This window comes from Streptopelia decaocto (genome assembly GCF_964273445.1).
Source record: "Streptopelia decaocto genome assembly, chromosome: 1".
Taxonomy (NCBI): Eukaryota; Metazoa; Chordata; class Aves; order Columbiformes; family Columbidae; genus Streptopelia; species Streptopelia decaocto.
In genome coordinates, this window is record NC_138663.1 from 212,471,995 (window position 1) to 212,487,154 (window position 15,160).

Here is a 15,160-nt window from a genome sequence, read left to right on the forward strand (position 1 = left end):
TAACTTGTAAAGTGACAAGTTTTGCTCATTGCAGTAGTCAAAATCCAGAATATTTTCTAGAAATAGTGGACATCACCAGACACCTTTAGCTAGCTTGCTGTAGACCGTTAGATTTGTTGCAAACTCATTGCAATTTATTTTTGAAGAGTGAAACAGATTAAAATACCCTCAGAGAATTAGATGCTTGAGACTAAACAAAGCGCAACAGGGGTTGAAATCTTTGCTGGCATACTTGCAAAGCTTCCCTGACTTTGCAAGGAGTGAGTAGATCCTGGTACTTGAAGCTGAGATTTTAACTCTTTCCTCACTCATTTTCGTCAGCTCTGCTGCTAAGCAATAACCATTAAATTTACCAGGTTGGGTGCACTTAACATTTTGTGTCATTCTTAGACATTGTAAATCTACCAGCCATGCGGTATGAGCTCGTGAAAAACACACGGACAACTCCTTGTGCAACCACGTGCCGATCTGATGCACTAAAAGCCACCAGCAGTCCTGTCGTGAAACAACGATCCCTTGAATTTGGAGGTTTAGGAGAGACAGAGTAATCATCCAGTCCATGCTCCCTCCCCAGTCAAAAGTAATCTCTGATAGACACATGCACGATCTGATCTCCCATTGCAGAAATTCTATACTTTCCCCAAATCACCCATTCCAGAGCATTTTCCTAGTGTCAAGCCTATATCAGTGGAGCTCATGACTTTTGTCCTTTCCCTAGAAGGGAAGAACAAATTATTACCTTCCTTGCAGTGTTTGCCATCCTCTTCAGGTCTGTGCAAGCAAGAAGGACAGGGTTAGGGTTAGGATTAGCTAGGATCAGGGAATTGCAGGTCTTCACATGTGACTGGGTTGGCAGATGTTACTCCTCTATGTCTACAGCTTGTTTGAAGGAATGGCTTGCAGACAAATAATTAGCACTGTTGTAATGAACCCACGCAAGGAAGCAAACTGAGGTTATATGTATATGACTGGCAGTTCTCTGTGACAATATTCACTTAATGTGGGATATCTGTAATAGGAGTAATGAAGTAACTCATTAACTCAGTAAGAGATGAAGTCCACTTAGGTTGGCATATCTGCATAGTAGCTTTTCTGAATAGATTGTTTTATATTTTGCCTCAATTTGGCTAAAATTTGAACTTGGCTCAGAGCTTGGCACTACCTAAAAATACAGACATAACAGCAGATGAAATTAAATTAAATTTAAAACAAAAATCTCCCCAGCTCACCTGGATGATTTGGATGTGACCCTGGCTGCACCTACATCACCTTCAAATACTGTTTCACTCTTACACAATGAAGAAATTCCTCATCCTGCCAAAAGGACCTGCGTGGAAATATTTATATGCCTTAACGAACCTGATCAGCCTAATCAGTCGCTGCTGGGATTTCAGAGACTGTAATCAGCACAGAGGAGAAACTGCTGTCTGGGAATAGCCAGGAATAGCAACGGTGTGTAAACAGACCCGCTGCACGAGTTATGTCTGTCTCAGCATCAAACAGGGACAAGCAGATCTTGGTTCCACAAAGGGGGAAGATTTTCCCTCTGGGTGGGCAAATACCTCTCTGACATGACTTAGTGTCATGACTAAGTCCTTGGGGCTTAATCGTGCTGGCGTAAAACTCTCTTTGGATTTGGATCCAGTGTCATAGAATCTAGGTTGGAAAGGACTTTTAAGATCGAGTCCAACCATTAACCTAACACTGTTCAGTCGACCTCTAAACCTTGTCCCTAAGAATCTCATCTGCTTGATGATGTCCCTGACCATCATGACCAAAGTGCTGAGCAGCTTCTGGTTCAGTGCCCAGGAGATCACCTTCAGTACTTGCCTTGTACAGGTGTTTTTTCTTCTCAGTTTCTCAGTCATGGAGTTGGTGGAGCTGCTGGCCATGGCTTTCAACAAGTATGTTGCCATCTGCAACCCCCAGAGCTACAAGCTCCACTCTGACCATCTCCCTGGTAGTCAAGAATGGGCTGCTGGCTCTAAACCAGACCAGCAGGGCTGATGTTGCCTCTGCCTTTTCTCCTCCATCACCTGCTGTACTGCTGCTCCCACATCATCTCCCACTGATACTGAAAACAATGGCCGTGATGGAGCTGGCCGGTGCCAGCACCAGGTTTGGTAGCATCACCATGCTTCTCTTCATTGTGGGGTTGGATCTGCTGTCCATCAGTCTCTCCCCAGGATCCTGAGGACCATGTTGAGCCTGGCATCCAAGGAGGAGAGACTAAAGGTATTTGGGACCTGCCTCTCCCACATCTGCGTCATCCTGGTCTTCTACACCCTTGTTGTTCTCTCATCAGCAACCCACAGATTTAGTTGCCACATTGCCTCTCACAAACACATCTTGATCGCTGGTTTCTACCTCCTGTTCCCTCCCACGGTGAACCCCATTGTGTATGGTGTCAAAACCAAGCAGATCCATGAACAGGTGTTCATTGCATTTTCTCTCAAGAGAGTATAAATTTGTGCACATCCCATCAGCAGCAGCATGTACGAATATCCATACAACTGCACATGCAAACTGCAGCACGTGATGGGCCACAAAAATTAACCCTAGATGCATTTAGTCTGCAGCATGTGTGTGATCCACTTTAAATGACTCTGATCTCTTCTCATGGATCTTTCCAAGTTAATGAGTTGAGAATCATGAGAGGATTGTACATATGTGCTGGAAATGGTGAAGTTTTAGTTGATCCCTGCCTGCAGCAAGCAGTGAAACCTACTTGGCAGACCAAAGATGGTGCTAAATGCAGAGATCATCCTATGTAGAACTGCAAAATTTTCAGAATATTCCGCCTTGACATCACTGTGCTGATAGTGAACTGGAGGTAAATAACATTCTTGTTTGAGCTCCACAGACTGCACTTCTTCTCTTTTTGCGTGCTAAGGAAAAGAGCTGAGTGCCTGCAGGTCTTCTCCAAAGAGCTATTGATCCTGCTGGACTGTTTAACTAAAGTGGGTTGGGGAAAGAGGGGCCAAACCATAGAATCATGGAACAGTTTGGGTTGGAAGGGACCTTTAAGGGCCATCTAGGCAATCTTGTGTTGGCAGGCATCTGGGAGAGGAGCGAGGTTCAAGGTGCTGACCCTCGCTGCCAGGAGACAGTTGGGTGGTGAATGATGCCCACTCCTTGAGCACATGCCCAAAAACCCACCAGGAGCCCCACAGAATCACAGAATGGTTGGTGTTGGAAGGGACCTCAAAAGATCTTCTAGTCCAATCCCCCTGCTGGAGCAGGAACGCCTACATGAGGTCGCACAGGAACATGTCCAGGTGGGTTTGAATGTCTGCAGAGAAGGAGACTCCACAACCCCCCTGGGCAGCCTGGTCCAGGCTCTGCCACCCTCACCATGAAGAAGTTTCTTCTCAAATTTAAGTGGAATCTCTTGTGTTCCAGCTTGATCCCATTACCCCTTGTCCTATCATTGTTTGCCACCAAGAAGAGCCTGGCTCCATCCTCATGGCACTCACCCTTTATATATTTATAAACATTAATAAGGTCACCCCTCAGTCTCCTCTTCTCCAAACTAAAGAGCCCCAGCTCCCTTAGCCTTTCCTCACACGGGAGATGCTCCACTCCCTTAATCATCTTCGTTGCCCTACACTGGACTCTCTCCAGCAGTTCCCTGTCCTGCTGGAACTGAGGGGCCACAACTGGACACAAGATTCCAGGTGTGGTCTCCCCAGGGCAGAGTAGAGGGGCAGGAGAACCTCTCTGACCTACTGACCACTCCCCTTGTAATACACCCCAGGATGCCATTGGCCTTCCTGGCCACAAGGGCCCAGTGCTGGCTCATGGTCACCCTGCTGTCCCCAGGACCCCCAGGTCCCTTTCCCCTACACTGCTCTCTAATATGTAATTTCCCAACCTATACTGGAACCTGGTCTCAGTAAGCATGAGGTTAAACCTGCTGCATGGGCCTCATCCCCCCTCCACAGTCTCCTTCCTCTACCCCTGTATGCACTGGGAGACCAGGGGACCAGCTCCCAGGGTCATGGAGAGGAGCCCAAACACCTGTGAACACTCATTTTTTAGCCGTCTTTTCAGTTACGATTGTCCTCATATGGCTTAGATGTGATTTCTGTTGCCTGAGTTCACAGAATCACAGAATGTGTTATTTATTGGTGTGCTGGGCTGCTGCAGATCTGATTCATACATCAGTGCTGCAAATACAACACAAAAAGAAATGAAAGCCATAATATTTCTACTGAATTAATGTATCCATTTCCTTTATTTTCCTGAAGCCTTAGAGCAAGAAATATGTTTTGCTGCATAGCTGGCACATTTATAAAAATAGACTATTACAAAAGGAGATTCCTGTTCACAGTGTTTAATGAATTTATGTGGCACAAGAACTAAGTCGGCCTGTTTTATCAGTATATCTGTAGCTGTTACATCCCTGACCCAGCTTTTGCAACTGTGACACAGCAGGTATTAAATCTCCACGTCCAGCAAGCTTGTGTTTTATGTGGTGGCTCATCTCCCACACTGCCACGAGGGTCACAGGGTCTTGTGGGGTCTCTGTTTGCTGCCCCCAGGCTGTCCTCAACAGTTCTTCTATTGATTACACATCTAGGGAAGGATGTAAATTGGGTTGTTGTGAAGCTTTTTATTAAACCAGTATACTCGGAGTAGTAAGATGAGGGATTATGGGAAAACTTTGCAATGCTGAGTGATGAAGTGCCAAAATAGACAGAAAAATTCAGTATAGATTCATTAAAACTGGGGTACTCTGGCAAAACACAGCCCTGTTTTTGCATGGATGGTGTTGTGCTATGAGCTGTCCACTCCCACTCAGAAACAGACATCTGGGAGTTATGACTGATTACTCGTTGAAAACACCAGAGTGGTACCCATCACTTAGAATCACAGAATCACAGAACAGTTTGGGTTGAAGGACCTTCAAATGTCCCCCAGTTCCCCCTGCCACGAGCAGGGACATCTTCACCAGCTCAGGGTGCTCAGAGCCCCGTCCAGCCTGGCCTGGGATGTCTCCAGGGATGGTTCATCCACCACCTCTCTGGCCAACCTGGGCCAGGCTCTCACCACCCTCAGGGCAACAATTCCTTATATCCAGCCTGAATCTCCCTCCTTTAGTTTAAAACATCACCCCTCGTCCTATCACAACAGGCCCTGCTCAAAAGTCTGTCCCCATCTTTCTCATCGGCCCCTTTTAAGTCCAGAAAGGCCACACTAAGGTCTCCCCGGAGCTCCTGTTCTCCAGCTGAACACCCCAACTCTCTCACCTGTCCCCAGCAGAGCTGTTCCAGCCTCAGATCATTCCTGGGGCTCCTCTGGCTCCTCTCCAGCAGATTCCTCTTCTCTCCTTGTTAGGACCTAAGGGTTCGCTCAGTCCCTTCAGCAATGTGATAACTGGCACAGATCAGGCTCAGGACACTCTCTCTGTCACTTCTCACTCATTTCCAGAGCTCCAGGGAAGTGGTTGAGTCACCGTCCCTGGAGGTGTTTAAAAGACGTACACATGAGGTTCTTAGGAACATGGTTTAATGCCAGAGTTAGGTTATGGTTGGACTCCAGCACTGCCCTGGGCAGCCCGACAGCCCTTTGGGGAAGAAATTGTTCCCCACATCCAACCTCAACCTCCGTTGGTGCAACTTGAGGCCATCTCCTCTCATCCTAAATCTCCCCTGTCTGGCTCAGCTTCGGTGCATGATGGTTCTGTTACTGACCCAGCTGCAAACATCTGTGTCTGGCACAGGGACGTCCTTCCTGGCCACCCCTGCAGCCCCATCCACCCTCAAAACCTTTCCACCTACACCCAGCATGCCTCCCCGCAAATGCTTTGAGCTGCTATTTACAAATATTATTTTGGTTTGTGCTGTGTGGGTAATGACTTAATTTGTTCCTAATTGGGGAAATGAAGCTCTTAATCAGATTTGTGCTAGATATGTCTGCTTCCACAAAGTGGTATTAATCTGCTCGTTTGAAAAGTAAGCAGTGAATAAATGCAAAAAAACCAAGACAGGGTGAAAAAGTTTATAGTAGGTAAAGTGTTTTATTTTATGTGTCTGTGTCACTGCCTTTCTGGGACGCATTGCAAGGACAGGAGCAAGTCCCAGCTGAACATCATTAACTCCTGAAGGGCTCTGACTACATCCATAAAGCCATCAACCTGTAGAGCTTGTGTGGCCTTTTATTACAGCACTAGTGCTTGTTGCACAAAGTGTATTTACTCAACAGTTTGCAATCATAAATTATTGTTATTTGTGTTGTGATGGTGACTGAGAGCCTGCCAAGGGCGAAGGCAGCAGGCTGCATAGTCAAAGAAGAAGAGCACATTCCTCACCCCCAAAGCTACCAATCTAAGTCCAGAAGAGCTAAGAGCGGGGTGCAGCTCAACGGGCTGTTCTGTCATTGGAGATTTTAATTGAAGTCAGGATCCTCCTCTGTGTCTGCTTGGTCCTCACCCCATAGATGATGGGATTGAGCACAGTGGGCACCAGGATGTAGATGTTCCTCCTGGTGAACCAGTGCTCCTCTTCTCCTCTTGTCAGTGAGGACCCCCCCAGGCACCCCTCACTCCTCCACACCTCTCCATCCCAAGCACTTGTCTGCATCACACCCTGCCCCATGCAGAGCATCCTCCACCTAGGTCCCCCCGGTGTCCCAGCCAGGCTGGGTCTATGGCCCAGGCTAAGGACAGACCTCCAGACCAATGCACGGGCCACAATAAAGGGCTGGAGGTATTGTAGATAATTTTCAAAAATAAAAATCCATTTCCCAGTTTTGCCTCTTTGCCATCTTTTAAACATCCAGCCCACAATGTGCAGGCACTTTGCCTCTTAAAGGCAATGAGGACACGAACACCAGGCCCACCATGGTCATCCCTCAAGTGGTTAAAAGTGACTTGTGCTGGAGGAGGTTGTGGTTTGCTCCTGAGGGCCATCAGCAGCAACACAGACATCTCCACGAGCAACAGTGAGTGGTGAGGAAGATCTGAGGGAAACAAGCACTGCAACTGATTTCCTGTACTTAAACCAGAGTATGTACAATGTGCACAATATGTCCCAAAGACAGACAGAACAATGGACAACATGGCCAAGAAATAGTACATGGGCTTTGTGCCTCTTGCATAGACTCATGGAATCACAGAATCACCGGATGGTTTGGGCTGAAGGACTTTCCCAGCTCCCCAGTCCCCCCTGCCATGAGCAGGGACATCTTCACCAGCTCAGGTTGCTCAGAGCCCCGTCCAGCCTGGCCTGGGATGTCTCAGGGATGGGGCATCTACCACCATTCTGGGCAGCCAGTTCAGTATTTTACCACCTTCATTGTAAAAATCTTCTATAATATAAGATGAGGAGACGTTGCCAAGGCTCACAGTGAAACAGATTGAGCAGAGATGAGAAATTTCCAAGCCTTGGAAACCTGTTGGGGGAAAAATGCAGCCCTGAAGCTCACGTTATTGAACACTGACATGAGCTCCATGCAGATTTGCTTGAGCTCCTAAGCCTTGAAGTGAAGAACGATATTTATCAAATATGCTACTATAATCAGAAACAAGGATTTAGAGGCAAGGATGAAGCACAGAGAAAAATCAGTATATCCTGCTTCGAACACCAGTGACAGCCAATGGTAGGTGTCGAGGGTTTAGATTGCGGGGTGACAATAAAACCCTGGCAGATGTATTGTTAACCTCCTCTCCCCCCGCTTTCCCCTTTTTGCCTCTCCCTTTCCCCCCTTCCCACTCAGCACAGGTGATCGGGAGAGAAAGGAGGACAGAGAGAAGAGAGTTGGGAAAAATTAAAGATGTTTTACTAACGCTACTAATAAGAACAGAGAAAATAATACAAAATATACAAAACCAATCTTGAAAGTCTCAGCAACTGCAGAGCCTGCACCCGAAGTCCTGGACTGGACTATGCAGCCAACCGGAGCTGGATTCAGACTCTCACTAGGCCTCAGTTCACAGGGACGACTAGCAAGATCCTCTCCTAATGTCGGCCATAAGGAAAAGCGAAAAGAAGGCAAAAGGCAAAGAGAACGAGATCCTAGTGATCTCCTACTTTTATACGAAGTATTCACGTGAATGAAATGTTATACACAGTTGGTCAGTTTCTTGGTCACCCGTTTCTCGTCGCCCCTCTCGTGAGATGTCCGTCCGTGCTTATCAATAAGCTTGCATTCCATTGCTATGTTTACGAAGACATGTGTCTGGTTCTCCAGGAAAATGCAGCTAATATGAAGCTTTAGCTGACAGGCAAATTCACTAAAAGAGAAACTTGTTTTTTAACAAAACCAGGACAGTAGGACAAGGGGCAATGGGTACAAACTGCAACACAGGAGGTTCCACTTAAATATGAGAAGAAACTTGTTGGGGGTGAGGGTGTCAGAGCCTGGCCCAGGCTGCCCAGGGGGGTTGTGGAGTCTCCTTCTGTGCAGACATTCCAACCCGCCTGGACACCTTCCTGTGTAACCTCAGCTGGGTGTTCCTGCTCCATGGGGGGATTGCACTGGATGAGCTTTCTGGGTCCCTTCCAACCCCTGACATTCTGGGATTCTGTGATTCTGTGAGCTCTGGGTCAGGCTCAGCCCCACCTCACTGCAACCAGTAGAAATATTTGTGTTGAGTCCAGCAAGAAAGGAAAAGGAGCTGTACTTCGAATATCCAGTGTGACCCTTGAGCAACCTGCACTGTTACCATTTGCAATAGTATTCGCAGGCTCGCACCCCGTCATGCTGGGTGTTGAACTGTTGCCACAGCTGCAAACATCTGCACTCCTGGTAGGGTCTATCACAGACACAGACACGTGGTGGTCAGTGGTTTGTCCCATTGCAACGAGACGTTGTCTTACGCAGAGCAGAAGCCCCAGGAAAGGGTGAGGACTGTAAATTCAGGTTCCAGGGGACTTGGAAGGTAAGGGTAAAAAATTGCCTTGCCAAGTCCAGAGTGAACATGTTTGTGCTTAGTCTAAATTCTGTAGGTTTTGTGTTCTTCTTATATTTTGTCAATTTGGACGTCTCCCATCCCTGTGCTCTCAGCCAGGGCACACAGTGTGTTATGGCAACAACAGGAAAATTTCACACTTTTTTTTAATTACAGCTGATGTCCCAAATCTGCCTTCACTCCCAATTTTCGCATTCTGCTATTTGTTTCAGAGAAGAAAGGAAAACCTTCTCATACACAGTCCCGTGGTGCTCATGTCCCCTGAAGAGCAGAGAAATCAGCTGTGATGTGCTGGATGAGACCCGTGGGGTTTGCTCTGATGGGTTAAACATGATTTCCCTGCCCGGTGCCCACAGCATCGTGCGCAGCCACAGCTGCTGCTGGTCCCCAGCCCGTGTCCTGTGCTGTCACCTGGGTAAGTACTGGGGGGGTTGCTGAGATGTTTTTCTTCTGCAAGGACAATTTGTTTGAGGGCTTGCATCAAAACAAGAATTTACAAAAGTCTGTGGCAGAACCAGCAAACCAGCATATTAGAAAATCGTTACAAGCGAAAGGCTTTACTAAATATTACCTTTGATCTCATATATGCAGGTGGAGGCTTGATATGAAAAGTCACCCCAGAAATTGACCTTGGTCAATAATTAAAAATTTCCCTCTTTCTCTCAAGTACTACATGGATAGGACGTGTAAGTTTATTTCTACAATGACTTTTTTCCCCAAAGGAGCAAATGGGGGTCTTCAGCTCCATGGCTTTAGGTTCTTTACACCCTCAGTTGCCTCTTTGGCCATCCCCATTCTCCCTCTCCCACACTGCTTGGTCCAGTTTCAGAGAGGTTTTTTCCGCCAACCCAGGGGTATTCAGCTCTAATATTTGTCCCTACGTGACTCTGTCCCCTATTAAGGGAAGTGATTGTTGAGTGGCAACTGAGGACCAGCACCATGGGCTGGAGCAGGAGAGAAGTACCGGGGTGAGCTGAAGGCACCCCCTGTCCCACCGCTGTCTTCCAGGTCTGACCCTCTGGCCATCTGAAATCTTCATTTTTAAAAATTTATCTAGTTTGTTTTTTTCTGATAGCAGATGAGGTCTCAGAGGGGGTGTGCATTCATGTGCAGACAAACTCTATATAACCCTCTAGAATCACAGAAGGGTTTGGGTTGAAGGGACCTTCAAAGCCCATCTAGTCCAACCCCCCGCCTTGAGCAGGGACATCTTCACCCGGATCAGGTTGCTCAGTCAGTTTGTGTTCCTCTGTTATGCAAAACGTCTTCATTTCCAGCTGAGCAGAGACACACTGATCAGCCTGGCAAGGGGTGAGGATGTGCTGCTGTCCAGCTGGTGCATTTGAGAAGCACTAAATTTAACGGCGTTTGCAGAAGAGCCTCTTCGGGATATTTGTCTGGAAGTCTCCCCAGCCTCTCGTTGTGCAGCATCACAGCTGATCACCTCTGCTGCATGCCCAGGAAAGCAGAGTGCTCAAACAGAGACCTGGTGTTTGCTGCTGGGTTTTCTGATGGCCTCAGGCAGACGAAACATCACTCTCTGTCTTATTTGAGCCCCTGAATTTCTTCCTTTCCATTTAACCTTTTTGGCAGCTGTAAAGCACAAATCCATTTTCTTTCCATCAGGATTAGTTTGCTTAATTGACCTACAGGTTTAGCTGATAAAGCTCCCTAAAACGTTATACATTTTGCCATACTTAAACAAAAAGGGATTAAATCAATACAGAGTCACACATAATGGGGCTGCTTCTCACCTCAAAGTGAGATGTTATCTCTTGTGGTCTGACCGCACTCAATTCAGCTCAAACACTGACCTTTCTCTGCCTTCATCTCTCCCCACTCCATCCCCCCTTCCCTCTCCTGTCCGGGTTCTCCAGCCTTGCAGGGACCAGCATGGCCAGGGCCGATGGTCCCGGTGCTGTGGGCACCAGCCATCCCCATCCCCATCCCCATCCCAGAGCTGACGTCCAGGTCTCCATCCCACCTCTCCCCCTTCTCCAGGCAGCAGCACCCTGGCCCCGGGGTCTTGTCCTGCCCGTGCTGCTGAGCAGCTTTCAGGCACCTCCCAAAGGTCTGAGCACCAAGTCTCCTGTGAATCTGTAGGAAACAATTATTTTGTAAATATAATAGGCTCAGGCAGGGTCTCTCGGCAAAGCATATTTTAATAACGATATTGCAACACCAGGTGTTCTACCTAAAGGCAGGCACACATAATAGGGCAAAAAGCCTCTGCTCATACCCCCCCAAAATCCTGGCTGCAGTTTCCCTCCACTGTTTCCTATTGGTTGGGTACTTCAGGGTTTACAGACTACCCCGACGCCTGCCTCAGTTTACATACCATACCATACCATACCATACCATACCATACCATACCATACCATACCATACCATACCATACCATACCATACCATACCATACCATACCATACCATACCATACCATACCCTTCCCCTTACCAATCTATTTAAAATATGGATTCCTGGTACTTTGGCTACCATTCCCCCTAAATTTACTTGTAAATACAGGTATCAGTATGCATACAGGTATCAGTATATATTCAGGGAAGATGCTGTGTTTTATATTAAGGATTCATAGTCCTATGTCTCTCATTCCTTCCCCCTGCTGGGGTCAGGCACCAGGTCCTCAGTTATGTAAAAACAAGAGTTCTTTGTTAAACATTCCTTACATATTTATAGAATCATAGAATCACAGAATGTTTGGGTTGGAGGGACCCTCAGAGCTCCCCCAGTGCCCCCCCTGCCATGACAGGGACATCTTCACCAGCTCAGGGTGCTCAGAGCCCCGTCCAGCCTGGCCTGGGATGTCTCCAGGGATGGTTCAGCCACCACCTCTCTGGCCAACCTGGGCCAGGCTCTCACCACCCTCAGGGCAACAATTTCTTCCTCATGTCTGGCCTGAATCTCCCTCCTTTAGTTTAACCTATCACCCCCCATCCTATCACAACAGGACAGACTAAGTGGTGCACTACTCTTTCCTCATTTTCTGCTGCTGTTCACGGCCAGATAGTGACTCCAGGGCTGGTCCACTGTGGCTTTTCCTTGGTGGATGTGATGGATAAATCTGGGGGCAGCTGCACAGGGGTTTCTTGACTTTCAGGAGCCCATCCTCCCAACACCATTGTAGCAGAGGGATGTGGGAGTTCTCATACAAAGGCTTTTATTCCAGTGAACTACTGTTTCCAGATCCCTGGACCACCAACGAGTGAGATGTCACCTTCCAATGGGACCGGGTCCGGTCTCCTGACCTTCATCCTCACCAGCATTCCTGGTCTGCCGATGAGCAGCTCCTGGATGGTGTTTCCTCTCTGCTTCCTGTACCTCCTCATGCTCCTGGGGAACTGCACCTTGCTCTGGATGATAAAGACAGACCACAGCCTGCATACGCCAATGTACTATTTCCTCTCTATACTGGCCATGGCAGACCTGGGCTTATCTCTCTCCACCCTGCCCACCATGCTGGCCGTTTTCTGGTTTGAGTCCACCTCCCTCCATTTTGAGGCATGTGTTGTGCAGATGTACTTCATCCACTGCTTCTCTGCCATCGAGTCTGGGGTCCTGGTGGCCATGGCTTTTGACCGCGTCATTGCTATCTACTACCCTTTGCGCTATGCCTCGGTCCTGACCAGCTCCCTGATAGTGAAGGCAGCGGGAGTGATCTTCACGCGGGGCATCGTTGTGGTGCTACCCGTTGCCATCCTTATGAAGAAGATGCCTTTCTGTGGGTCCCGTGTCCTGTCTTACTCCTTCTGTCTGCACCAGGACATGCTAAGGCTGGTTTGTGGGGATGTCAGGGTCAACAGCTTGTACGGGCTGACCGCGGTGATACTCACCAAGGGCCTGGACTCCCTGACCATCCTCCTGTCTTACACGATGATCATCAGAGCCGTCTTGAACATTGTCACTCCAGAAACACGAGCCAAAGCCTTTAGCACGTGCATCGCCCACCTCTCTGCAGTCCTGATCTTCTACACCCCGCTCATTGGCTTGTCCATCACCCACAGGTTTGGGAAGCACTTGCCCCCCCTCACTCACACGCTCCTGGCCGATGCCTATCTCCTGGTGCCGCCTGTCCTGAACCCGCTCGTGTACAGCTGGAAAACCAAACAGATCCGCAGGCGGATCCTGATCCTGCTCTATCGGAGAGGGCCCCAGCAGCACGTCTAGTCCTGGGGCAGTGATACCCCAAAGACAGTCTCCTCCTTCCTTTACTCTCCAGACTGTTGCTCATGGGCAAGATCATCTCCCAGAGAGAGTCACTCATGCCAGAAGAAACCTGTCACCTCTTCTGCAATACAGCTCTTTTCCTTTCCATGGAGGGATGGATCAATGGCCTCAAGTTGCGCCGGGGGAGGTTGAGGTTGGATCTGGGGAACAAATTCTTCCCCAAAGGGCTGTGGGGCATTGGAACAGGCTGCCCAGGGCAGTGCTGGAGTCACCATCCCTGGAGGGTTGGACAGACGGACATGAGGTTCTCAGGACAGGGGGCAGGGACAGGGGTGGGTTAATGGTTGGACTCAATGATCTTGAGGGGCTTTTCCAACCCAAATGACACTGTGATTCTACCATGGCAGTTCACATTATTCCACCTCCCATTTTGGGATGGCCGAGGGCAGGCTTTCGTCAAGGGACTCGCTGCTAATGGCAGTTTTTGTCTCTGAAGAAATACAAACAGTGTTGCCAGGCTTGTGCTTTTCATTACAATATCCCCATATTGGTCTATGATATGAAACTGTCAGTTCCCAGGGCTACGTGATCATAGGAGACTCGTCAGCTTTCATTATACAAATAATGTGATTCTTCAGAGGTATGGAGGATAGAGAAGTACTAGTGACCTATGGATTGCAACCTAAGGACACAAAATAAGAAACCTGAGTCCAATCTCATTGCAAGGTCTGCAAGGAGAGAGTATGATTTTTATTGTTTCATGATATCATCTGTTCTGCCTATAACCCTTTTGAGGACGCCATGAAAATCTCTCCCCACCTCCGAGGTTATGATCCAAACAAGGGTAGGCTGGTCTGGAACGGAGCTATATGGTGCAATGGGAGTGCAATGCAACTCAAATGCATCCTGTGACATGGGGTGCTGTTTGTGTATTGACACATTTCCTTAGGGATGCATGTGATATATAAGTGACACACACGATGTATAAGTGACACACCATATCCAGGCTGACTGAGCTGCCCCTTTCAGAGCATCAACCTGTCCTTAGAGGAACCTCCACCCCATCCCAAGGCAATCTACCTCCTGATTAACCACCCTTGGCATTGCGTAAAATAACCCCCCTGCAAGCCAAGTCCCTGTGGCTTCGTCATGTCTGCAGGGTCAGACCAAACCATTTCACCCCTTGCAAAATGAGCTACAAGGTCAGGACCAGGACAGGAGCTTGGGATGCCCTGGACATCTGTCAGCAGGTCCCAGAAAACTGTGGGTGCTGCTGCAGGGATGCGCTGGAGAGCTTTGGTACTGAGGAAAAAGCCCACCCACCCCTTACAGTTCCAAAAGCTGCTTCGGTAAATGTAGTGAGAGCTCCTCCCAGCTCTCCTGGGTGCTGCTGTGGAGAATAAAAATGGCGAGGATCGGTGTCGTGAAAGGGCGTTAGGTGCATTTATTTTTTATTTATTTTATTTTTAAAATTTATTATTATTATTATTATTATTATTATTATTATTATTACTATTATTACTATTATTACTATTACTATTATTACTATTATTACTATTATTACTATTATTATTAATAATTTTTATTTTTGGAAAGCAAGGGTTTTTCATGAGGGGAAGGAAATGCTCTGTCCCTTCCATGATCTCTCAGGTAGTGTTGCTGGGAGGTGCTGAGCAGTAAATCCAGCAAGAACACACGAGTGCTGCTGTGCATCTGCCCTGTCAGTCGGGTGCTGGGACAGGACTGGTGTCTGCAGGAGGAAAGATGTGCTCCGTGCAAAAATAAAGGTGGATACAAGGCAAATGTGAGGGTTTAACATCCAGACTCTGCGCCTTGTGGCTGGGAAGCAGCCAGAAGTCCCTCCTGTATTTTTGCAAGAGTCTGTAAAGCAGATGTGTGAAGACAGGCAATTTGTGCACGTCCATTTGTGCCTGCTGGAGCTGTCAAGCTACTCCAACCTGCCAACAAGAGGTCAGAATCTGGGGACCCGACCACAGAGACCTGGGCAGTGTCACGCTGTGCAATAAACACAGCCATGTTCTTGTGTGAGCACGGGAAGGAGC

At 48.0% G+C, this 15,160-nt stretch overlaps 1 protein-coding gene and 1 pseudogene across 2 annotated transcripts; both read left to right on the plus strand.

The window, feature by feature from the left end:
* Window positions 1-1,770: 1,770 nt before the first annotated feature.
* Window positions 1,771-2,466, plus strand: LOC309448251 (olfactory receptor 52K2-like; annotated as a pseudogene). The gene has a single exon. The product of its transcript is annotated as an olfactory receptor 52K2-like (transcript).
* A 9,674-nt stretch (window positions 2,467-12,140) lies between these two features.
* On the plus strand, window positions 12,141-13,097 carry LOC309438115 (olfactory receptor 51H1-like; the record flags this gene model as incomplete). The annotated part of the gene is made up of 1 exon (XM_082049043.1): window positions 12,141-13,097. One exon carries the CDS (start codon window positions 12,141-12,143, stop codon window positions 13,095-13,097), a length of 957 nt encoding a protein of 318 aa, XP_081905169.1.
* Between the last annotated feature and the right edge of the window lie 2,063 nt (window positions 13,098-15,160).